General features: G+C 40.2%; 2 protein-coding genes across 6 annotated transcripts; both read right to left on the bottom strand.

Annotated features, from left to right (window-relative positions):
* Positions 1–2: 2 nt before the first annotated feature.
* LOC5519864 (astacin-like metalloprotease toxin 3) lies at positions 3–5,127 on the bottom strand. Its single transcript, XM_001639604.3, has 7 exons — positions 4,913–5,127; positions 3,861–4,119; positions 3,402–3,583; positions 2,995–3,228; positions 2,398–2,542; positions 1,772–1,874; positions 3–1,082 (listed from the first exon to the last, which is right to left on the bottom strand). Exons 1-7 carry the CDS (start codon positions 4,983–4,985, stop codon positions 975–977), a joined length of 1,104 nt encoding a protein of 367 aa, XP_001639654.3. The 5' UTR covers positions 4,986–5,127; the 3' UTR covers positions 3–974.
* Positions 5,128–5,267: 140 nt separating this feature from the next.
* LOC5519863 (C2 domain-containing protein 5) lies at positions 5,268–24,369 on the bottom strand. 5 transcript variants are annotated; one of them, XM_032364836.2, is made up of 33 exons: positions 24,155–24,369; positions 23,600–23,686; positions 21,934–21,974; positions 21,544–21,674; positions 21,358–21,453; positions 21,088–21,173; positions 20,870–20,939; positions 20,506–20,566; positions 20,280–20,444; positions 19,837–19,943; positions 19,248–19,304; positions 18,821–18,933; positions 18,604–18,712; positions 17,834–17,948; positions 17,364–17,452; positions 15,017–15,098; positions 13,622–13,753; positions 12,987–13,076; positions 12,664–12,721; positions 12,437–12,565; positions 12,033–12,095; positions 11,711–11,812; positions 10,464–10,610; positions 9,477–9,537; positions 9,339–9,400; positions 8,588–8,677; positions 7,962–8,051; positions 7,470–7,545; positions 7,168–7,263; positions 6,463–6,515; positions 6,255–6,377; positions 5,832–5,978; positions 5,268–5,670 (listed from the first exon to the last, which is right to left on the bottom strand). In XM_032364836.2, exons 1-33 carry the CDS (start codon positions 24,242–24,244, stop codon positions 5,476–5,478), a joined length of 3,213 nt encoding a protein of 1,070 aa, XP_032220727.1. In that variant the 5' UTR covers positions 24,245–24,369; the 3' UTR covers positions 5,268–5,475. The 5 variants fall into 5 exon arrangements, with proteins under 5 accessions (XP_032220727.1, XP_032220728.1, XP_032220731.1 ...); XM_032364837.2 differs by having other exon boundaries at positions 18,821–18,918; XM_032364840.2 differs by lacking the exon at positions 11,711–11,812.
* Between the last annotated feature and the right edge of the window lie 47 nt (positions 24,370–24,416).

The raw sequence follows: 24,416 nt of genomic DNA, 5'->3' as shown, positions 1-24,416 counted from the left end.
TATATTTTTAGTTATCGATTTATTTGTCTTGTGTCGCCTAGGGTACTATAAAACGTGACGTAAATTCATCAGGGTTACAGGAGTTAGATAACAATTTATTTTTGGCTCAAAACATGTTTGTTCTTTTAAAGTCTTATGACTAAAGGGACTCGCAAAGTAGTTAAAATCAAATTAGAATATTTCCTGCAGTTGCAATGTAAAATTAGCTAGAGTCCCCCCTCGCACATTTTTCGACGATTTTCTACGGATTAGTTGACAACTATGTTAATTTAGTTTATAATCAGTGCTACAGATACACCTTCTTCTGCTTAATTTTCGCATGAACTTAATTCTCGATTTTCGCGATTTAAAAAAAAACGCGAATTCAAATAAAATACTCGCGAAAAATACAGACCGCGAACTTTCATGTGAGATTTAATGCTATAAAAATCATATATTTGTGTTTTCAAAGGTCCTATAACAAATTGTAAGCAACATTTGTAAAAGCCTTGGTGGAGGCATTATCTATTTATTTATTTTTTTTTTTTTTTTACATTTAAAGATTCGCCCGACATCTTTCTCCAATAATGTCCTTTGTGCAGTTGACCATCCTGTCCCGGTTCCTTGTAGTGTGTGTAGTTACGCTGTTCTTTTATCTTTCCATTATCGGCCTGTTCCTGATGTATTGTCAATTTCGAATATGATTTTCAAATTTGCGAAACTAAATCCCATGCAAACACGATTTCTCTCCGCGATCGCGAAATGTGCCGAAAAATTTTTTTAAGACGCGCGAATGTCTGTGACAGCATAAACTACTCAAAGTAAGCTCATATTTTACAGCGGACCCCTACTTAAGATTTACAATTCTTTTAAGGTGCGATGGGAATTTAAGGAAGTGAGAGTCTTGGTAAAAGTTGCATTGTATACACGTTCGGTTAGCACGATGCACGTGATCGGACGAAAGGTCAAGTGTCACGCAGGCAGGTCAAAACACGTCACGCAAGCATCAAGGGAGTGAGCGTCTTGGTGTCAGTTGGGCTTGTCAGCCAGCACGAGCACGGAAACGTGTATGCCACTCTACGCCTGTCGTCACGAACTATCACCTGAAAAAATATGAATAAAAACCTGTAAATGGTGCTGGTTATGCTCTTCGCACTCAGACAAAGGAAGCAATTTAAATAAATAGTACAGAGTAAAACATGCACTATAAACTTTGGATGCTCAAAAATAACTTTTTTTAAACTTAGAAAAAAAGAGCAAAGTGGGGGCCAACCAGGGACGGATCTAGCTTTTTGCTAACCCCTAACCCCCCCACCCCCAACCCAAAGAAAAATTACAGGGCATCACAAGCGCACGTGACAAGGCAAACAGTTTAGGGACAGGTTCGTTTTTCGTGCTCGTATTCTCACAGGTAACCCAAGCAATTAGTTTGTATTCAGCACGCAAGAGAATTTGTATAGTGATAAAAAATAGAAAATTAATTAATTGTATGGGTGCTGAAAGGGAAACGAGTGAGTAAAATGGGCCCATAATACTCGGGAGAGATCCCAAAGAGACAAGAATAAAGTGAGTCCACTATAAAGTCTATTTTCTTTTATTTTCCATTTTTCGTCACTATACAAATTCTCCTTGCGTACTAGAATACAAACCGAGTGCTTGGGTTACCTGTGGTGTCTGTATTGCTTGGGAGTCCTACTAGTCTGCTTAGCTGGTTCGGTTCACAGCAGCCGCTTGTAGGGAGAGGCTGCTAAACAGACTACCGTTCTAATACAATCTGACTTAAGTTTCTCACCTTGTCTATGTACCAGGCAGCATGGAGGCCTTCGCCATTCTGCCGAACTGTGATTTTCGTCAGCTCACCAAGAGTTGGAGCAACTATGTTGAACTTGTCGATACTGTGCACACCAAATGCAAACTTCACAATCGGTTTGATTTCAATCATCAGGAGGGGGGGGTAGAATGGAAGCCAAGAGTAAGATGCCCCATCGCCTTTCGGTGGCGCTCCCACCCCTACTTCCAAATGTATTGAGAACAGAAAGAGGGAGAGCCCTCTCAACCACTACTCCCCCCCTCCACCACTACTCCGCCCTCCACCACTTTCCCCCCCCCCCCCTCCACCACTACTCACCCCCTCAACCACTACTCCCCCCTCCACCACTTCTCCCCCCCTCCACCACTACTCCCCCCTCCACCACTTCTCCCCCCCCTCCACCACTTCTCCCCCCCCTCCACCACTACTCACCCCTCCACCACTACTCCCCCCTCCACCACTACTCACCACCTCCACCACTACTCCCCCCTCCACCACTACTCCCCCTTCAACCACTACTATACGTCACTTCGTCGTTAGTGTTGTTGAGGTCTTGGGTCCAAACCCCTCATTAGGAGGCAGTGTTTCACTACCTTTTTTCTACACACCTTCCCGACTCGAAGTCACTGACACGTGAGTTAAGCTCCATCTCTCCAGAGTTCCCCCTACGCCCGTACAGCTCCACGAAAACTCCTGCGTCTGTCCCGGCAAACACCGCGCGACCCGTTATGACAGTCACGTGATAGTTATCAACTATAAGATTGAATAGATTAGTGTATTATACCTCTTTAGAATTTATATGAGACGTGGTCTTGATATTTTGTGATTCAACTAAAACGTGCGCTGTCATTTGATTTGAATTTTGAATTTCTTTAAGCAGGGTTTTAGGAAAGGGGAACGGGGATTCATTATCCTTTTTTGTGGATTTCCTTATGGTTCCTCATTTTTTATATAACATTTGGTCCACCCCTAGATTAGACTGCTCAGCAAGCATTTCTGTGGAGTTTCAGCGGAAATAGAGACGAGGAGAATGGCCGGGCGGTTAATGGGGACGAAGAGTGGTGAGAGAAGCAAAGTTTTCTCTCTCTCCCCCCATTCCTCCCGCGGCCACACTATTCGCTCGATTTTTTTTCCTTCGCTCGGTCGCGATTTCCGTAAAAACTTGCTACGCAGGCTACTTAGGACCGCTCATTAACCTCCCTCACCCAATAATCTAGCTTGTGGGCAGTTATACAGGCGATTAATCTGCATGATGTCCACCGCAGAGAGCGAGTTGACGGAGCCAAGTTCCATGTCTGGGTTCTGCACAGCCTCAATGGTGTTCTGCCCGTTCTTACTGAACTCAGTTTTGCGGTAGTGCATGATTGAGCGGAAGTCATACTGCTGACCAAGCGTCGTGGCCTTTGATTCTGATCGGATCTCGAATTGTGGACGATTTCCTGAAATGGATAAGAAACATCGTGTTTTCTATCCCTCTCCACTACCCTCAGAGCAATTCCCGTACCCAATAATCTAACGAACTTGTCAATCTCCTTCCTATCCGCTTCCCTCCCATCCAATCCTCTCTTCTCTCGTCACTCCCCCCCCCCCCCCCCCTCTCCCTTCTACCTACCCGGTTTGATATTGTCCCACAGGATTCTGACGAACTTGTCCCTGTCGGGCCGCGTGTGCTCATGGTAGAATCCCAGCGTGTGCATCAGCTCGTGCGTCACGTGACCAGGGTTACGGCAGCCTTGACCCAGTGATACGGTCTGCCTCCCTCTTATGCGTCCTATGTCAGACTCACAAATCCCGCTAAACAATAAAATGGATATCAGGACAACCCGTTATACGATAAAATGGAAATCAGAATAAACCCGGTTATACGATATAATGATAAAATTGAATATAGTTTCACAAGCCCTGCTATATGATAAAATGGAAATCAGACTCACAAATCCTGGCTATGCTATAAAACACAAAGAGCCACCAACGGTCCATTACTTCCTCTGTCCCATAGCGGATGACAATCTTAAAGCAGTCACAATAATAGGGTGTCGCCTTTTTTGCGCGTAAGTAGAGAATGTCTCACCTTTTGTCCATGTAAAACTCCACATAATCTCGTTGATGCTTGCGTTCCTCAAACTTGATGCACGTGTACCTCTCGATGACTGATGAAGCCTTTCGTATAATTAGCTTGTCTGCCTCGCCCAGGCCAGAGAACCAGCCGCCCGTCTTGACCGTATATGGAATGACGACCTTGATGACGTGTAGATTTTCATCGGTTACCGCTGGCCACAGGAGGTGACGGTATTGCACGGCTAAACGTTTGGATAATTTCTCGGTGTTCTCTGCGACACATTAAGGGGAAAGATGTGACTTCTTGTTGGAGCTTTAGAGAAATAGGGAAATGATGAAGGAATGAAGCATCAAAATAGCCCCACAAAGGGTCCTAGGTCAATTTATCTAAACGTGATTTTGACGATGATATTAACGCAAATCCCGTTTTCATTAACCCCAATCCCGTTCCCGGTTACCCCAATGCCGTTCTTGGTGACCCAAATCCCGCTTCGGTAACCCGAATTTCGTTTCTCGGTAACCCAAATCCCGTTTCCCGGTAACTCGAACCCTTTTCCCGGTGACCCGGATTCCGCTCCTGATAACCTAAATTCCCCGTTTCCGGAAAATCACGTACCTCCATGCATTTTGCTAGCCATGACCCAGTTGGCAGTGACATTTGAACCTTTAATTGACCTTATATTAACTGCCAGCTGGATAACCTTGCTTTAGTGGGGAAAGTACTGACAGCCGATTTGATTTTGGTATGGTAAAGTGGTAAAGGTAATGTGACAAAGAGAAAATTTATGCAAAAACAATATATAAGAAGAAAATGAATTTGAAGTAAAACACTCTTTACAACGACAAAATAATAAAAGTATTTTTTGAAATAAGAGATATATAGCGACAACTTGCCGCGTTTCATTTATTTTCTTTTGATTTTATGGGCAAAATTTCCACAAAAAATTATGTGCAATGGACAAATAATACAGTAAATGATGTCGTTTTGACCGCCAACCGTACCATCCTATTTAATCTATATAAATCATTCGCGCACTAGATACGTGCCTCATAATAAATACTTACCGCTTTTACCAATTCCCTGTCCATTCGCTGCAAAAATCCCATGAACTAAGAGTAGCACTGATAGTATACTCATACTGAAATGGTATTTGTGCCGTTATGGCCGTTACATTTGTCTGTGTAAAGCTGCTAATTTGGCGCGCGAGCGTTGCTTCAAACCGTAAAATTCTCGATCAGCCAAGCATGCGATGTCTGTTCCGGATGAATGGAAGTGGACTAACAAAATTCTCGAGGTTGATTGACAAGCTTTCATTGTCACACAAAGCTTGTAACGCAAAGCTTGTCAAGGGAGGCCTAAGGCCCGACATCTCAAAAGATGACGTAATGTAATATCTGTGAAAAAATAGAAGCATTATAATGCTTTGCCTGTTTCTTTTTATTAGCATTTTAGCATTTTCTCCATGTGCTGCTATCTTCTTTGGGTCGAGCGTGAGTGTACGTAGTATTTTTATACTCTTCATCGTAGCCTAACTGATTTCCTGTGAAATTTCATTAAAAAATATCCTTTTTCCGAGGAAAACCTATATAACACATCATCGATCTATTTCAGTAAAATTTCTCATATTTCACTCAGTGTCCGCTGCAGTTTCGGAGACTGATCGTTGCCTAACTAGCCTAACGGGCGTGTTCGGCACAACTTCGGAGCATGAAATCGATCGGGTCTTGCATGGCGAGGAGCGGCCAAAGCTGTTTCCGAGCTCACTATCATCTTCGTAAGAAACCTCGACTGCGTCTCCGCACACATTTAATAAGCACTGGCCCTGTAAACAAAGATGGGATGGGATACGAGTAAGCAATCTTGCCGGGAGCACATTGATTGCCTATTCAAGCCCAGCCACAAGAGTCAAATGGACTTCATCAGCCCCCTTTCACTCAAACCCTGCCCCTCCACTCCACCCCCCTATAACGTGGTTTAACCTACCTGGTGCTTATGTGGGTTGTCGAGAAGTACAATCTCATTGAGCTGGTACGAGACGAGTGCATTTCCTCCCAGCGCTTTGACGTGCGCCCTGAGGATGGCTTGGGCCTCGGCCAAGAACACTTGCATGAACACATTCAGACCTCCGTCCTGTGATGTCACATGAAATGGTTCGTTACATAGTCCAGCCGAGTTCCTGATTTCCTGTTTGGGATTCCTGTGGTTGGCGGTGAGACAAGAGACTGGGAAGATCCAAAAAAGAGGGATGCGGTTGACGTCACAGCATCAACCACAGGAAACCCGAAACACCACAGAAATCCCGAAAAGAATATCATTACATGGACTTGGTTGGTTGGTTCCGATTAGAGGACGTCACAAACACAAGACAGGCAAACCGACAGACGGACAGAAATCCAAATAACTTACCTCTCTTATGGATAGACTTTCGCGGATAAAGAATAGATTGACGTTGCCAAGGTAACGCTCTATTTGGGCGTTTGGCAGGTACGACATGGGCGTGACCTCAACGGCAGGGCGAAATAAGGGAGGCTGGGAGAGGAGAGATAACACAACATTGAAAATTTAAGAATTTGAAAAGCTGAAAAACAACAATTTCATCTCACAAACTGGCTACCTTTATAACTTGCGGTTTGTTCAAAAGCGTCAATTTTGGTTTGATAGACGGAGCTGAAACATGCAACAGATCAATTAGCTCTAGCTCCCCCTCTAACAGCCGATCTTGGCATAGACGGATTCCAGCTTTATCCTTTGAATCAGTAACTTCAGGGGTGTGTCTAGAAAAAAGGGTGGGGTCCAGAGCAAATCGACATCTTTAGCTCATCTTGCAATAGGTCACTAGATCCATCTAGAAACTTTTTCGATCCAAATACACGCATAAAATTTAACCGTCTTAACTACTAACGAAGGGGTCAACCGGAGTCGAACCCATTTTGTCAAATGAGCAGGGTGGGTTCCAGACCCCGCGGTCCCCCTCTAGACAAGCGCCTGAACTTGCAAACAAACTATCCGAAGCCTCTACCCCATCCATCTATGAACACAACAGGAAGATGTTCGACAAACGAGGACACAGTATATATATCAAATCAGAAACATTTTGGAGCTTTAAACAATGTTCCTTCGGGTGGCTGAACGAAAGCGTGAAACTATACGTAACGCTGACTCAGTGTTTCAAGGAAACACTGTTTATGACCCATCCCACAGGCCCCTTGTATACACCACGCTTGCATTTGTGACCATCTGAGAAACCCGTTTCTTATACGCCAGGAACACGCCCTTATAAATACTAGTCAAAGTAATTGGATGAGAAATGTAGCCTCACCTGGAGGAGGTATGTTCTCTTTGCTACCATCAACCTCCTCTATAGGGAAGAGCAGATCATCTGAGTCGGTCGCCTTCCTGGGGCTGTTCCGTATTCCTGTGGAACATAATACAAGTACGGAAAATTGTAGTATAAATTGTATAGGGAATATTTCTACAAAGGGGCTCTATTCTAAAACCTCCCGTATTCTTCTAAGGAAGACTTAAATGGAAGGCACAGCTTTACTAAAGGGCACACTTCGTTCACATGAGGGTTTTTTTTTTTTTCAAACAAAACAGCAGATATTCTCTGGCTTAACGAACCTAATCTTTCAATCTTTGTTAGCTCCTTTTTGCATTCTTGCTCATCCACGCCTATAACAACGCCGGAGACAGCGAACTGTAACAACCAAATAGAGACGAGAAAACCGTAAGACCGTTAGACATTGAATGTACGTGTAATCATATCATATAACAATAGTTGACTGCATAGGAAAGTCATTAAATCGTTCACTTTTTGATGGCCAAACATATATTAATGAGTACTTTAAATGGTACCTCTAATAAGGAAGACAGCTTTTAAAAATACATTTTATGTAGCCTTTTGCTCGATAGAGATATACCCATACCCCAAAAATTTGACTGCAGAAGGGGGGGTTTTAATAAAACTAGGCAGAATAAATGGTCGCAAAAATGTTATAAGAAAATTGCTTTAGCTTTACATTATCCAGAACCCGCCATCTGTATCAATATAACACACACAAAAGAAGTGTTGTTCTGAATTCTTACGCTACATCATGGATGTGCATAACTTACCTGGATGTTGTCGTCTTCCGGGATTTCGACATCAAAGCGAAGATTACAAACGCAACAAGGTGTATGCCGCCGCAACTTGAACCAGAAACTCTAAACAGAATAGGAAGAGAACCACAAGACAACTCAAACAACTCTTTTAACTAGCTTTCTCTATCAAATTACCTCTATTCTAAGTCTCTTTCGAAGTCTACCAGACATAATGACGAAATGCCAAAGTCGAATCCCGGTGATAGTGATTGACTATGGGATTCCACGCCAAAGACGGTTACAATGAGAAGAGCATTCAAGATAGGTCAAACAACAATTTCAACTTGCTTCCTCTATCGAATTACCTCTATTCTCAGTCTCGCTCGAAATCTACCAGACGAAATGAGGAAATACCCAATTCGCATCCCGGTAATAGTGGTTGAATATGGTTTCCAGATTACAGATGCATTGCCATTCTACTGGGAACCAATCCCCCGCCGTTATACACGTTTTTGGCGCGTTAATAGAAAAGAGAACCTTATTGTCTGATTGGTCGAGTAGATGGGCGACATTCTGTGAATTCCCATCGCACGCAATGAAATACGAGTTCTGACCTGGCCTGATTGGTTATCTACAATGACGTAAATGTCACAACTCACCCCTAAAGTGTCCTCGAACATCTTAGCGAACTGCTGATTGGTTCTTATCTCCTCGTCGCTGATTGCGTGACGCTGTACTGCCGTGACCATCTAAAGGAGCATGACATAATGTCACTATGTCAAAACACCACAAGTACAAAGCACGCATGATAAGCCGCAAAATGTAATAACTAACGCAAAATGTAATCTTAACGCGAAATGTAATAACTTTTAACGCAAAATTGCTTTCCCATATTTTTCCAAATTTCCTTTGTATTAAGACTACAATAGGCCGGTTTCAAATTTATATGCACCCTAGACTTCGTCACTTCTTAAACTAAATCGGGAATGTCACACCATCAAATGTCACACCATCAAATGTCACACCAACAAAAATCCCTGGAAGCCAAGACAAGAACAATGCACTTTCAAGTTGCACTGCCTTTCTTTCACTAAACGATCCTTCCGTACGTCTCTACGTGTTTAGTATTGATTTTAACTATTAGTCAATATATAAAGTTATTACATTTTGCGTTATTACGCGTCAAATATTCTATTACATTTTGCGTTGAAAAGTTATTACATTTCGCGTTAAACATTTATTACATTTCGCGTTAAACATTTATAACATTTTGCGATATAAGATATTACATTTCGCGTTAAGATTACATTTTGCGTTGAAAGTTATTACATTTCGCGTTAAGATTTTGTGTTAATTATTACATTTATATACAATTATTACATTTATATTGCAACAACGCAGCTGACCTACCTGTACCCCTGTTTTGACCCAAGAAATCCCAGGCAAGGTTTCCGTGTTACAGGAGAAAAAACCTGCAATGGAAAAGGAATCACGTCCACACTGATTCAATAGGGAGAATCTTTACATAAACATGACGAGCTTTCAGACCTTCGGGAGCGGGTGGATCCAGCAACACAGCTACGATATCCTCATCTTTTTTGTCATCAACCTTGGGGAGAAATATAGAGCATTCTTAAGATTTTGAACACATTGTACGATATCCTTATAAATATTTTTGTCATCAACCTTGGGGAGAAATACAAAGCATTCTCAAGATTTTGAACACATTGTACGATATCCTTATAAATATTTTTGTTATCAACCTTGGGTAAAAATATAGAGCATGCTTTTATACACTTATTAAACTGAAGAAAATTTCATGGATTTAGAAAACAATCTAATCGACTTCTGAGTTATATAAATTATAAAAATAATCTTTGTCTGGAGAAACAAAAGGGTCCATGTATCTTTAAGGGTCCATGTATCTTTTTGTTTTGAGGCCGTGTTAAAAGATGCAATGCAGCGATTAAAAATTCAGGTTGCAGAATCATGATACAAAATCTTCTCGCAATGTCGCAAAACGTACACAAAAAAATTCTACTTTTCTTGCAACTCGCAATGCAGCCAAAAATGCGTTGCAATTTACAGGAGAAATTGTCTTGTGTAAGCATGGGCTCTACCTAGAGCTGTATTCAGCATAGCCCATGTAAACCTAACCTCCACAACAAATGCGTCCCTTGCTGTATTCAGCATAACCCATGTAAACCTAACCTCCACAACAAATGCGTCCCTAGCTGTATTCAGCATAACCCATGTAAACCTAACCTCCACAACAAATGCGTCCCTAGCTGTATTCAGCATAACCCATGTAAACCTAACCTCCACAACAAATGCGTCCCTTGCTGTATTCAGCATAACCCATGTAAACCTAACCTCCACAACAAATGCGTCCCTAGCTGTATTCAGCATAACCCATGTAAACCTAACCTCCACAACAAATGCGTCCCTAGCTGTATTCAGCATAACCCATGTAAACCTAACCTCCACAACAAATGCGTCCCTAGCTGTATTCAGCATAACCCATGTAAACCTAACCTCCACAACAAATGCGTCCCTACCACCAGTGGTCAGGTCCAGATCGTTCAGCGGCTCAGAAGACTCAGGCGAGAAAACCGAGGTAGCCTGGGACGGACTGCGGGATGGGCTACGGGTCGGGCTCGGCGGGGGAGTGGGGCCAAGTGACTGCAACAACGAAACGATGGAAACGAATGATGACAATGAAGAGTGCGTTTAAGGCAATAACGACAATGATGGCCGAAGAAAATGGTTGTGGTTGTGATGATACGGTTATGATGATGATGACTATGTCGATGGTGTTAGTGATGGTCGTAGTTATGGCGATGATGACAACAATGATGACGATAACCATGTGGGGAAGAGAATAATACTGTTGATTATTATAATGGTTTGATAAAAGACGATGATTATCATAAAAATGACAGTAGCGACAGTAATGGTCGTGCTATGATCACAATAATTGTCGTTGAAATAATGCTGATGACAATAACGATAGTGATGTAATAAGTCAGTTAATTACCTCGAGCCTTCGGCAATAAGCTTATACATCGCTTATTGCCCCGGCTCTCGGTAATTAACTCTTACATAATATGTACCGTAAATGATCCAATAAACGCCCCCTATCTAAAGAACGCCCTCCCTACACTTACAAGTTTGTAATGAGCGCCCCTCTCCAATAAACGCCCCCCCTTTCCCTCCCTCCAAGCTTAAAATCAAATGACATGTATTTCGGTAATATGAATCAAATATCAAAATTTAAGTAATCTGAGTTTGGCTTTTACTGGGTTACGCAGGCTATAATTTAACGTGATTCTGAGTGAGACTAGAACCCCAGTACACTTGGGTTTGTTATATTTTCATAGTCTGTAAAGAACGCCCCTCTCTAATAAACGCCTCCTATCTATTAAACGCCCCCCCCTTGGATCATCGAAATTTAATATACACTCCCGGCGCTTATTAGATCATTTAGTGAACGGCGACAACAGAAAATTCAGAGCCAGACATGAAATAAACTGTCTGATTCATTTCTCAGCCGTTTTTCTCCAAACTACGACGCGATAACACCAAGCATCACGGCCTAGAAAGAACGGGGATGTGTGCGCTGAAAACTAGACCATCATTGTTCGCTTTTTTTAGAAAAAGGGTTCTAGACTCCTCTTGACTTGACTTTTTTAGGACAAAAACGGAATTGAGCGCTAAGTATACAAAGCATTTTCTTTGCTTTTCTCCCTACCGTTGCAGTCGTAGTTGAAAGAAAAACCTACCCCAGGGTCAGCGATCTTGAAGCGAACTTTATTCTTGTTCGTAGTTTCTAAGATTTGCTTTTGTATCTCTGTCAACCTTTTATCATCATCAGAAGAAGATCTCTGGGAAATGCAGACAAGATTTGGTCACAAACGGGAAAAGAATAAATCATTTCCCTTTGCTAAAAAAAGGTTTTGCTCTTTCATCATGAGATGAACTATGCAAAGAAAACGAAAATAAACTTACTTACACGAACACAAAAGCAACCCTTTCAAGAGATAAAATTTATACCTAAATTAAATTTTATTTGGCCTAGTAATACGGTTTGTGTAGCTACTTTACCTTTCCCGAAACCTTGAGAATTGGGGGCGGGGGTAGGGCGGAGAGGTAAACAGCTGTCGCTGACTGTGAGACAATAATAAGGACAACGAATAAGGTTGTTTTTTTGCCAAACACATAACACTGCATTATGTAGCATTACATATAAATGCAATGTTATATATAAGGGGTAAATAACAAGAAACCAAAAAAACATACATACAAACAGAACGAACGAAAGAACGAACGAAGATGACAAGCGAATGAAGAGATTAGAGAAGAAAAATATGCAGGAGGAAATGAAAGACGCTGAAAAGGTGATGTGAGAAAAGAATGAAATAAGCCAAAAGGCCAAAGTGACTGTACCCTAGAGGGGATAAAAGAATGTAGAAGAGGGAGATAAGAAAAAAGGAATGTATGCTACTTACAGCAATACCAATCAGAAGGGTCTCCCCAACACATATCTGAAGGTGTAACCCGAACAGTGCATTCATGCCTTTCACTTTCATCTTGTTTATCAACTGCTGGTGGAGTTCGTACTCCAAGAAAGGCAGGACCTGGTTAACAATGACATGAAACATGGATGATAGCTCATTTTAACATTATAGGCTTTGGGTTACACTGCCTAGAGTGACCAAAGGTAGAAATAGCTTACCGTGCTGACTATGTCTGCATTCGCTTCACCCTTCTCTTTCTTTTTCGTCCGACAAACTCTGGTCAGAGGAAGAGAGCAGTTTTTAAGCAAGACAAAGGAATCGTTTGTACGAGGTTCCTAGTTCCATTGGCATGTACAAATAGCAATACTTGGTCCAGCAAAGCTGTTTATGCCCCCCCCCCCCCCCCCTTCCATTATGTTGCAACTTGTTTACACAGGGCTTTGATAATCTTTGATCAAGGCTCAAAGTAGCAAGTATGAAAATATCCCGTTTCCAATACAAAATTTTAGTTTTCCAAATGGCATGTACTTGTAACACCAACCTTGCCTGAAGCAAGCTTCCTTTGCCGGTGATACAAGTGTCCATCGGTGGCTCTATGGTTGCGAAAAGCACATCTGGAACTTTGTGGTGTCTGTCGATAAGATCTGAGTGTTATCATAAGATGCTTAGCAGACTACATAACATTAAAAGAGATAGATGAGTTTGGTGAGAATTCTTGATTGGTAAATGCGAGTAGTTGTTGCCTGGGGTATGATATATGCAAACTTTATGCCATAATGCATGTCTCACTAATACGTATTCATCTCCCGCATTAGGTGGGAGTCTTAAGATTTTGCACCTTTTCTCAAAGCCTAATTTTCTTGAAAATATCCATACATTCACTGTATTCTCCTGCATTAGCTATATCTTGGTACTTCTAATATATTCACTGTATTTTCTCAAGATTTTTCCTCGAGCGAGGTTGACAGCTATGCGTTTTTTGCAAGTCTGCACCCATCAGACAAATGACAGGAGCAGGGCCCATGTGAAGTCCCATCTGCACAGCTTGATGATTATGAATAGTTAGCATTTGATTAAGTGTCTATATCTCTGTGCAATCATGTATCAAAATCATAGATCAAATCTGTAAGTTTTCAGGTCATGATGTTGTTAGATCAAGACACATACTCTCCTTACCTGCATACATTGCATCGAGAGAGTGAAATAGGGAAAGGGAGATCTGTGTCGGAGTATGGGATGTGACAAACTCCACAACCGTGGGAGGGCGGGGTGGTGGACAGGTCTTCAAGAGCCACTGGAGGGGACAATCTATATATTTGAGTAACAAAGGCTAACATTATCATCATCATTACACCATCATGGTCAACAAGATTATCACCATCATCATCATCATCATCATCATAATTATCATAATTATCATCATCATCATCATCATCATCATCATCATCATCATCATCATCATCATCATCATCATCATCATCATCATCATCATCATCATCATTATGATTATCACCATCATTATTATCATTAGGGCAGTTCCATGATCATGGACGCTACATTTGAACAATAAAATCTGTATATAACTCCTTCTTAAAATTACACACAGCAAAAAAGCAAAAAGGGATTTTGTCTTTTTTATGTTATTCATTGGCATAGTCGAACCCTCCTTTGATTTTTTCCCTTTATTTCTTATTTCTAATAGGTAAACAAAATAAAATGCATCATAAAAGTTACATGAAAATAAACCGGTATTATAGCCAAAGTTTTTTATTTGAAATTCCTGTGATTAGCATAAAATAAAGCAATTAATTTTTTTTATATATCATTCAAGCAGAGGATGAAAGTTGATAACTATGCTGCCATTACTTACTGTTTCTTATTTATGAACACCCTGATCATAAAAAAACATCATGTCATGGAAGTTACAGGCTTTTCTATCAAGTATTTATACTTTTTTCTTAAAAACTCCAGAACATTTGAATTAAAAAAATGACTAATCAGTGGGCGCCCTGTGATTTTTGGAGAATGGCACACTTCTTGTATCTTTTATGGCCCTATAGAGTTGCAGGGGAATAGGCCATTTAAGATTTCACAAATTACAGTTGTAGAAAACGTTTTTAAACAGGCAAAAAAAATCAAAACTGCCAATTTTTGAAGCAGTTAAAGAATGTTATCATTCACAAAGAGCATTTTTTGTATATAGAGATGGCTTTTCTACATTTTCTGGACATATCTCTATATATTGATAAATAAATCCCCCTGTTATAACCTGTTCTTATTTTGTAGGTTTTTTTTCCTTTCTTATATGGAACTGCCCATTATCACCGTCATCATCATCATTCACCATCATGACTATCATCACTATCATAATTGTTATCGCTTTCATCATTGTCTTCAATCATATCATAATCATGTCAAGTAATGCACCCACTACACAATTTTGACCACAAAAGGAAACTGTTAACATTGAGTCTTTCATAAATTTCTAACTTCAATTTCTTTGTGTGTGTAGATTAAATTTATCATTTTGTGTAACAATGTTCCTAGCTTTAGCCTTATGTTTGTACTCACATATCAGGCACATCATTATTCATGACAGCGTCTAAGTCGGTTGATGGCGATGATGGCCCAAGTGCTGACTTGGGCATGGTTGCTAAAAAAGGACATCAAATGATTAGTTTATTTATTGTATGTTATATTCATGAGGCCTCGCACAAAAATAACTTGTCTATCACCATGTCTCCCTCTATGTACCCTTTTCTTTGTATTTTTCTCTTACCGTCCATGTATAAGTTTGTACTTAGTGCATGTAAGTGCTTAGTGTCTGCAGGCAAGTGTTAAAAGCCTGTATGCCTTAGTGTCTTCACCTCAAACTTAGTGTTTACCATATTTATTCAAATAAGTGCCTCCCTTGAAAAATGGCCCTGTCTAAAAGAAAAAAATGTAATAAGCGCTGAGGCACTTATTCAAGTAAATACGGTAACCCTAAAACTTTGTGTCTGCGCCTCAAACTTAGTGTCTGTGCCACAAACTTAGTGTCTGTGCCTCAAACTTAGTGTCTGTGCCTCAAACTTAGTGTCTGTGCCTCAAACTTAGTGTCTGTTCCTCAAACTTAGTGTCTCTGCTACAAACTTAGTGTCTGTGCCTCAAACTTAGTGTCTTTGCCTCAAACTTAGTGTCTGTGCCTCAAACTTAGTGTCTGTGCCTCAAATATAGTGTCTGTGCCTCAAACTTAGTGTCTGTGCCTCAAACTTAGTGTCTGTGCCACAAACTTAGTGTCTGTGCCTCAAACTTAGTGTCTGTTCCTCAAACTTAGTGTCTCTGCTACAAACTTAGTGTCTGTGCCTCAAACTTAGTGTCTTTGCCTCAAACTTAGTGTCTGTGCCTCAAACTTAGTGTCTGTGCCTCAAACTTAGTGTCTGTGCCTCAAACTTAGTGTCTGTGCCACAAACTTAGTGTCTGTGCCACAAACTTAGTGTCTGTGCCTCAAACTTAGTGTCTGTGCCTCAAACTTAGTGTCTGTGCCTAAAACTTAGTGTCTGTGCCTCAAACTTAGTGTCTGTGCCACAAACTTAGTGTCTGTGCCTCAAACTTAGTGTCTGTGCCTCAAACTTAGTGTCTGTGCCACAAATTTAGTGTCTGTGCCTAAAACTTAGTGTCTGTGCCTCAAACTTAGTGTCTGTGCCACAAACTTAGTGTCTCTGCTACAAACTTAGTGTCTGTGCCTCAAACTTAGTGTCTGTGCCTCAAACTTAGTGTCTGTGCCTCAAACTTAGTGTCTGTGCCACAAACTTAGTGTCTGTGCCACAAACTTAGTGTCTGTGCCTCAAACTTAGTGTCTGTGCCTCAAACTTAGTGTCTGTGCCACAAACTTAGTGTCTGTGCCACAAACTTAGTGTCTGTGCCTCAAACTTAGTGTCTGTGCCACAAACTTAGTGTCTGTGCCACAAACTTAGTGTCTGTGCCTCAAACTTAGTGTCTGTGCCTCAAACTTAGTGTCTGTGCCTAAAACTTAGTGTCTGTGCCACAAACTTAGTGTCTGTGCCACAAACTTAGTGTCTGTGCCTCAAACTTAGTGTCTGTGCCTCAAACTTAGTGTCTGTGCCTCAAATTTAGTGTCTGTGCCTAAAACTTAGTGTCTGTGCTACAAACTTAGTGTCTCTGCTACAAACTTAGTGTCTCTGCTACAAACTTAGTGTCTGTGCCTCAAACTTAGTGTCTGTGCCTCAAACTTAGTGTCTGTGCCTCAAACGTAGGGGTGTAGTAGGAACAGGGCAGTGGGGGCAAGCAGGTCTAGGTTTCTAGGGTGTCCCCCCTCCTCAATATCCATGGTAGGAGCCCTGCTCAAGTGATTTTTTGTGTGCCTTGCCTTGTAGTATACTGTATATGTGTACTTATATAATACATACTTCTCACGCAAAAAAAGTGTTTTTTTCCAGTGCTGGATTTCTTTGGTGTCAAGCGGGGGGGAGGGGGGGTGGGGTTGGGGGGCAAAGGCCAAAGGTCCACTTTTGGTTCCAAATGGATGTGCTATTTGTAGACAAAACTATAAAGCATAAGCTAGATCACTCTGGTACGTCTTGTACTCAATCCCTTCCCCCCCACTCCCGAAAAATTAGGTCCACTTTTTTGGATTTCGTACCCCCCCCAAGAAAAATCCTGGGTACGGGTCTGGGTGTTATCCTGAATCTGTCAAAATGCCATTACAGACTAGAGTTGCCTGCAGAGGGGGCTGGTGTGCAGCTAGGTTTTGTTGAGCAATTGTAGATATAATACAGAAGAATTATAGTATTTGGTGATCCTTCTATAAGAAATGACTCGCTTTTTGTCGACCTTGGAACAGAGGGGGACAAGGGTGTGTGTGCATGCATATCATCCGTGGTGCTTATAATCATTGATGATGTATGCTTATATTTACCTAATAATCCTGGGGGCTGTGATTGTTCACCTAGATTTAGATCCACACAGGCAGCTGTGCCAGTTGCTGATAGAACAACTAGTTCATCACTGAACATAAAAACAAGTGGGTTAGAAACTGGCCCACCACATTGGGGTGGGTTAACCTGTGAATCCATCTGGATTGCAACTCCATAACCTACAGTAAACCAAAACTTGTGTGGTGAATACACGCTAACACATTAGCCCACTTATGCTTCCATAAATTGGATGTTGATAATATTATGTATTTATTCCTAGCTTTGTACTCAGGACTCCACCTCATTCCAACTTGTTTTTTTTTTTTTCATTTTCACAAAGTTTGTCCTGCCAATCCTTTTTTGCTAAGAAAAAAAAATACAGCAGCAGACTAGTCTGAGTAAAGCTTAGGCCATGTTTGCTTCTGGGGAAGCTGACTGCGAGAATACAAAACAGTTGTCAATGAAAGCCTACCTTATACTTGCAGTCTCATAGTAACCCACGACTGCATAGCAACCAAGTGCACGTGCATGAGACTTGATCTCGTTCCTTACTTCACTCCACCATGCATCACGAGTTTCGGGTTCATCTAGACAAAGAAACAGAAACAATAGCAAGAAATAAATAAAATAAAAATAAATACATTTTGGAAGCTAAATCACCCGTTTTGCAGCTGGAATACTGAATTATGTGAAGTTTACTATACATGGTTGCCTTTTTTGTGTGGATTGAAGAGGAAAATCAGAGAACCCGCAGAAAAATTGGGAATTGCGAATAAAATGTGGAACCAAATATTGATAGATAAAGGCATAACAGAGTGACACTCTGGAAACTGCGCCAAAGACAACATACTTTCTTTATCGTGATATTAGTATTTAGACAAAATGACACTTGTAAATCACATGCTCTGATTGGTCAAGGGTCCATTTGTAGTTAGAGGGCACACACACACTTGGCGTCAAAATATGCTCATGGTCTCCAAAACTAGATAATAACAAGAAAACATTTCTTTGTTGTATAAAACAAATAGATTTTTTTTTTTTGTGCATCTCTCCTGTAACAGATGCACAGAACATGCCACAGTGTGTCATGAACAACAGTCATGCAACTTGACAACGTTTTGTTGCATAATTTTTGTTCAGGACACACTGCGACGTCATCTTTGCATCTATTAGAGGAAAGATGCATGCAAAAATGAGATCTTTTTGTTAAGCAAAGCCATGTTTACTTGTTTTTATGGCTACCTGGATGGTTGATAGTATCAAGGAGTTTAACAGATCTGGCTGTCACCACTCCTCCTAGATGGCATAGAAACCCTGGTGGGAAACGGGTCATTGTGAAGAATGGGAGGTCCTAAAACATAACACTTCTATCAATTATGGTACAGTAATGCAATTCAAAGTATAAGAAGATGACAATATCATAGTTTATCTAATCACTAAATTCAGGGGATGGCCTTACCAATTGGTCTATGTTCTTTTGCTTATTTTGCAGTCGAGGCCAGACGGACTTAGCGATGTGAAAGGGAGTGCTGTTGCCGGAACTTTCCGCACTGTTGTCTAAACCACCAGAAACTGCCATGTTATAACAAAATACAGAGAGCAGAGCGTGAAATACAAAAGGTTATATTCATTAGCCATATCTATTTGGTTACCTTATTAAAAATTACAGATTTTCTGCTCACAGACTGGGGTTGCTCACATCAGAAAATTTACCCAATTTTTTTAGTCTAAATAAACATCACTAGTTGTTGAGATTATTGGTTCCTCAGCAAATCCAGGGTCAAAAGGTTTTTTAAATAAGAGAATACTTATGGGGATTGGTTGTGAGTGCATGTATGCAGTATACAGCTTTATAATCATTTAGAAACTAGGCCAATTGTAATCACTTAGTTGTGTGCAGGCTTGCTGGAGTTCTCTTGCATCATTTGTAGGGTCATATTCGCCTTCAAATAAATGGGAATAAATTGGGATTATTCTAAAGGCCAAGAGATCTTATTCTATCAAATACTGAATAAACACTTTTGCATGAGTTGAACATTTGGCCATGGAAGCAATATTGCACAACATTCAATGCTACTTAAATAAATATGGAGCAGTGTCCGTAAATAATTATGAATGCAGGGCCCCTTTGAAACAATATCACAAATAGAGTCAATACCCGATTTAAAAAGAATCAACAAGGTAAAAGCATGAAAACACCTTTTTACTGACTGTCTCACAAAAACAATATTTAAAAAATCATACAGAAGTACAATAGACAATTCTACAGAGGGGCTTTTTAGTTGCTGTAGGCATTTGCTAAGTAGACAATCTTCTTTAGACAATCTTCTTAAAAGGAAAAAAAAATATTAAATTGCACCCAAATTACCATACAGTAGCAAAATTAGTGTTGCAAGCTTTAATGATGAAAATAATACATTAATTATATTTAACAGTAGAATACTCTTATTTCTAAAGCCAATCTATTGTTCATACCCCGAGGTGGTGAGTCTTCGTTGTGATCAGAATCTGAAGAAGATTTTCTCTGCCTCCTCACAGACTGATTTCGAGAGGCTGATTGACTTACATCTGGGAAAATAAACCTGTAAAAAATTATGATGGAATTAGCTTGTTAATGGCCAATTGCATAACTGAACATTCAAATCAACAGTAAACTGGAGTTTTCCCACCAGCAGCTATCATTTACCTGTTTTGCATAGTCAAACCAGAGAACATGTTCATAGGATGACAAGCACACTTAAATGCATACCAAAGGGGGGTGCAGCGTGCCACCCCCTGGCCGCCACAATCTGGGTAATTTCTTATTGAAAGATTATCAAGCACTTGTATTTTTCCATGATAGATACGACTTCACACCCTTGCCCTTTATGAAAATCTTGATACTAATATCTCACATTATCCAAGTTAGCAATTCTTACCCAGTATCCGTCACAAGAGCTGCTGACCCGAGGTGACCAGATGAGTTGAGAGGGTTAGTAGGCGTGGCTGGACTTGAGTTTGGCACACGGGCCAGCAAGACAGATGTGCCGATTCCTCTTACAACTATACCGTACTCCCCCTCTAGGTCAAAACACTGGTGATAGCTGGAAACAGAAAATCCATTAGACCAAGTATAATATGGTAGAATAAGATAAAACACTTTACCCAACAACAGCATTTCCTCCAAGTTCCAAGACCTTCAGGCCTATTTTTCTTTGAAGTTCCCCTAAAGTGAGAGATGATAAAGAAAATCATTGGAACAAATGTCAACTTAGTATGAATGGTAAAAAATTTCAACTTTCCAGGATTTTGAGCTCGTCTTCCAGTCTCCCAGATTCAACAAAAAGGATCGTTGATCTTTGCAAAGATTGACAAGCTAAGGAAAAAAATTAAGTCTGGACCAAATCTTGTCAGTCTCCTGAATTTTTACCACCAAGAGGTTGATGTCTGATAATAGGGTGGTTACTTATGGTCATGGGAATGATGTCTTGGATTATAATGTCTTTGGCAAATGCTATTTAAACAATACCTGATAACTTGGTAAATATTCTTTGTCTTGCTTCATTGGAAGATCTTGGTCTTCTAATTTTATCAATCCACTAAAGAAAACAAAAAATGGCTCCAATTTATTTAAAATTTCATAATACTAAACTGCCCTCTCCAGTACAGATAATTTCCTCAGATGCCTGGATGATAAATTTACAATACAATCTGTTTGATTTTGTTAATTAAAAAATATATATCTACCTGATACTCGGGATCGTCATTCACAACAAGCTCTTCAACAAAACCTTGCATGGCTAGAGCTTTGTATGCCGCAGGAATCGAGCATGCTGTTGAATAAGATGATGACTAAGACAAGAGAAAACTTAGGCTTCTGAGCTTCTATAGCAAAGCACAGTCTCCAGCAAGTGCAATAAAGATATTATGATTAATTTTAGAATCATAAACAACATAAAACACATGATAAGAGTTTCATGACAGATAATCCCTAAAAGGGATTTGGTGTCCACTTACTATAAAAGAACTGAACACCACAAGATGTCTGTCTGAATTTGTTTGAATCAACAAAGAAATCTACTTTCACAATAATGTGCAGCTCTCCACGGATACCTGAAGTAAAAAAATAAATAAAAACGTTTGTAATGGGTTGAAAATATTTGACTTTTTTATAAGTAACATTTCTCATCTGACGAAGCCTACCATGCATAGTGTCATAGATTGGAAACCAGCCGTTGATACACCCTGGCGGATCCTGCGTAAGGAGGGGACCTAGGCTGATGTTAACCTTCCCTATGGCATCATGTGCTGTGACTGTATCATAGTCCATAATCCTGAAAAACATAGACAACTCAGGAATTATTTTCAAAGGTGCATTTTGTTTCGTTATTATCACATGGCGATGCTTTTCAGGTGTGTTTTGCATTCAGTACTTAAGACACACAAAGTTTTCAGGAAGAACTGTATGGCCAAACCTTAAGCCTTAAGCCTTTTCTAAACACCATTTATACAAGGTTAGTCACTAATTTAGATGATGAAAAGGAACAGTCAAGTATGGAGCCTTGAGAATCCCAAAAGTAACAAGAAGATAACCTTATTTGTAAGGGCTCATCCTGCAGCTCCTCATCATCCACCTAAAAACAAAATATAATCAATTAATAAGATTGTTGATGATATTGATGATGACAGAATGTTGATTTAGTAATTATTTCGGGGACAGTTATCACAATAATTTTAAACAATATAACAAATGGCGAGAAGGTTTATGCAATTTATGGTGATGATATGTTCATAAGGTTTATTAGAGTCGATCATTGTTATGATCATGTTTTTTATATTAACCCATTGACTCCTTTCTATTTTTGAGCTGAATTTACACAAAACAGATACCTCCCCCCCTATTCTGAGTTTTATACAACCCGTCAAAGTCAAACACCTAGTTTGTGGTCCCCACTTTTAATCCCTTGTCTCTTTGCTGAGGAGAGCACAAGTTGATGGTTGCTTGTATTTTTAATAAAAATACAGCTTTGAGCATATTGGGAGAGTGTCCTAGGCATCATGTAGTCTATTGGGGCATAATTGATTGCTGTGCTTATGGATATTTGCAAGCAAAAGTGGATTCATGGTGATTTTTTCTTGTTTGGCTTTGCCTGGATAAGAAAATAATTTTCTAATGAATCACCGCAGCTCTCCTAAATGCTGTCTTTTCTGAAACCAAATTAATTCCAAAATTGTTTGCACTGCTATTCTGGGTCTGTACGACCTGGAATTGATTGGGTCGGGGTGAAAATACTTATAACAAAAAACATCTGACTTTGGGAAGAGGAGTGTTAACTGGCCCACCCCTCGTGAATTTTTCCCTGAATCTCCCAGAATGCTATGCAATCCATAATGGCATCCAAGTAGTTTTACAAGCCTTCAAGGAAGGGAAATTGTGTTTTGAGGCCATGGAAATAAACCTGGAGAATCAGAATAGAGGTATTTATTTGTTTCTTGAGCTGTGTTTGCTGATCTCTCTCCCTTGTGTGGTATTTTGAGTGTTTTGTAAAGAGGGGTGATTCTGCTTTACTTTCCTTGTTTGATTTGAAATTTGTCAAAGAACCTGTGCTATTATTGGGCTTAGAGTAGTTGCTATCACCTTGGTTGGATGCATATCTTCAAGACCATTTACCCCTTAGACTGATGCCTGATTATCCTTATCTTGTTATGTTTATTTTGCATTTATGAATTTTTTGGGTTGTGGGTACTTCTCAAAGCCGGTACAGGCCGGTTAAGGGGTAAATGTGTTCATAATTAATCAAAAAATGATGATTATCATACCTGTCAACCTCTGAAATTCTCAAGGCTTGAGAATTTTTGGGGGGAGGGGGGGGTTGGGCCTTCTACTTCTACTTCTACTTCTACTTTATTACTTTTCAACACTTTCGTATCAAGAAAAGAAATGTGAAATGGTGAAATGTGAAATGGTGATTAAAGGTGGTAAATTTCATCATAGCAGTATTATTGATAAAAATAATAATCAATCAAAATACCCAAATAGTTGTGTTTCTTAACCAGAGTTGTGAATATGATTCACCTAAAAATTATTAAAAAATAATATATGTATCTACACACTAATATAATAACACTACAAAATAAAGGCAAATGGAGACAAAGTTCAAGTGAGGCCAACCCAAACCAAGTCAAGCAAGTTGAGCAGATTTTGACTTTTGGTAACTTGCCATGAAGTTGCCACAAGTTGAAGTAACAATTTAAGTACCTCAAATCGAAACCACTCAGAGTCCCACTGTGGGTTCAGCGTCTTCTTACAGACCTCTGTCTTGTTCATGACATTTCCCAGTCGAACCTTGAAAGATTAAATTACAATGAACTTCACGACTAAATTTCTAATGAACGAGGCATTTTAATTACAAATACAATGGAACCATATCGTGGCAGTGCATTCCGAAATTTAGCTATTCCTTGACCACAAATTTCCTGAACTTATAATCCATATTTCGGAGAAATATTCGGGGGCCTTCCGATACAGTAAAACATAGTTGATATTAACTATAGTAGAAAGGAAAAGTCACGAATACGCCAATACTCCTAAGTACAAGGTGTGAAAGCGACACACGTCCCGTCGCGCCGTGTGAGCTCTCGTTGGCTAAATTTGAGCCAAGTAAGGATTATGAGCTCTAAGATAATCATAACGACCATATTATCATATAAAACAACCACATAAATACACTTTCATACACTACACTAAATACCCTAAGGCCTAACCAGGGTTTACTAACTCTTACTAACTACGATATTAGGATTCTGGTCTAACCTCGACAAAAGCATCAGCCAAATCACTTGTTCGGTCCATGACAGGAAGATCGCGAGCAGCTACGATCCGCACCTTCACTTTCCCGGGCATTTTTAAGCTTTATCTTATAATGAGACAGATATTATCAAAGTTGGGGTTGAACTTATGACAGTACGTGTTCTTGTTTTGCTCCCCTCCGGGCCGACATCTTGGATCAGAGGCCGCAATCTTGGTTGTCAGCGGGAATTACATTTTGGTATTCAGTGGGGGAGGGGACCGGGAG

The sequence above is a fragment of the Nematostella vectensis genome, chromosome 6 (genome assembly GCF_932526225.1).
Source record: "Nematostella vectensis chromosome 6, jaNemVect1.1, whole genome shotgun sequence".
In the NCBI taxonomy this organism is placed as follows: domain Eukaryota; kingdom Metazoa; phylum Cnidaria; class Anthozoa; order Actiniaria; family Edwardsiidae; genus Nematostella; species Nematostella vectensis.
The sequence above is the reverse complement of the archived record's forward strand: the minus strand, read 5'-3'. Positions and strand labels throughout refer to the sequence as shown.

Coding starts and splice junctions, on each gene's coding strand:
- LOC5519863 (XM_032364836.2), bottom strand. CDS start 24,244: ATGCCCGGGAAAGTGAAGGTGCGGATCGTAGCTGCTCGCGATCTTCCT. Junction 18,713..18,820: donor AAAAGAACATAGACCAATTG/GTAAGGCCATCC, acceptor GTTATGTTTTAG/GACCTCCCATTCTTCACAAT. Junction 13,077..13,621: donor TCTCGATGCAATGTATGCAG/GTAAGGAGAGTA, acceptor TCTTATCGACAG/ACACCACAAAGTTCCAGATG.
- LOC5519864 (XM_001639604.3), bottom strand. CDS start 4,985: ATGAGTATACTATCAGTGCTACTCTTAGTTCATGGGATTTTTGCAGCG. Junction 3,584..3,860: donor GAGTTTTACATGGACAAAAG/GTGAGACATTCT, acceptor TTTATTGTTTAG/CGGGATTTGTGAGTCTGACA. Junction 1,875..2,397: donor AGTGACTTCGAGTCGGGAAG/GTGTGTAGAAAA, acceptor TGGTGTGCACAG/TATCGACAAGTTCAACATAG.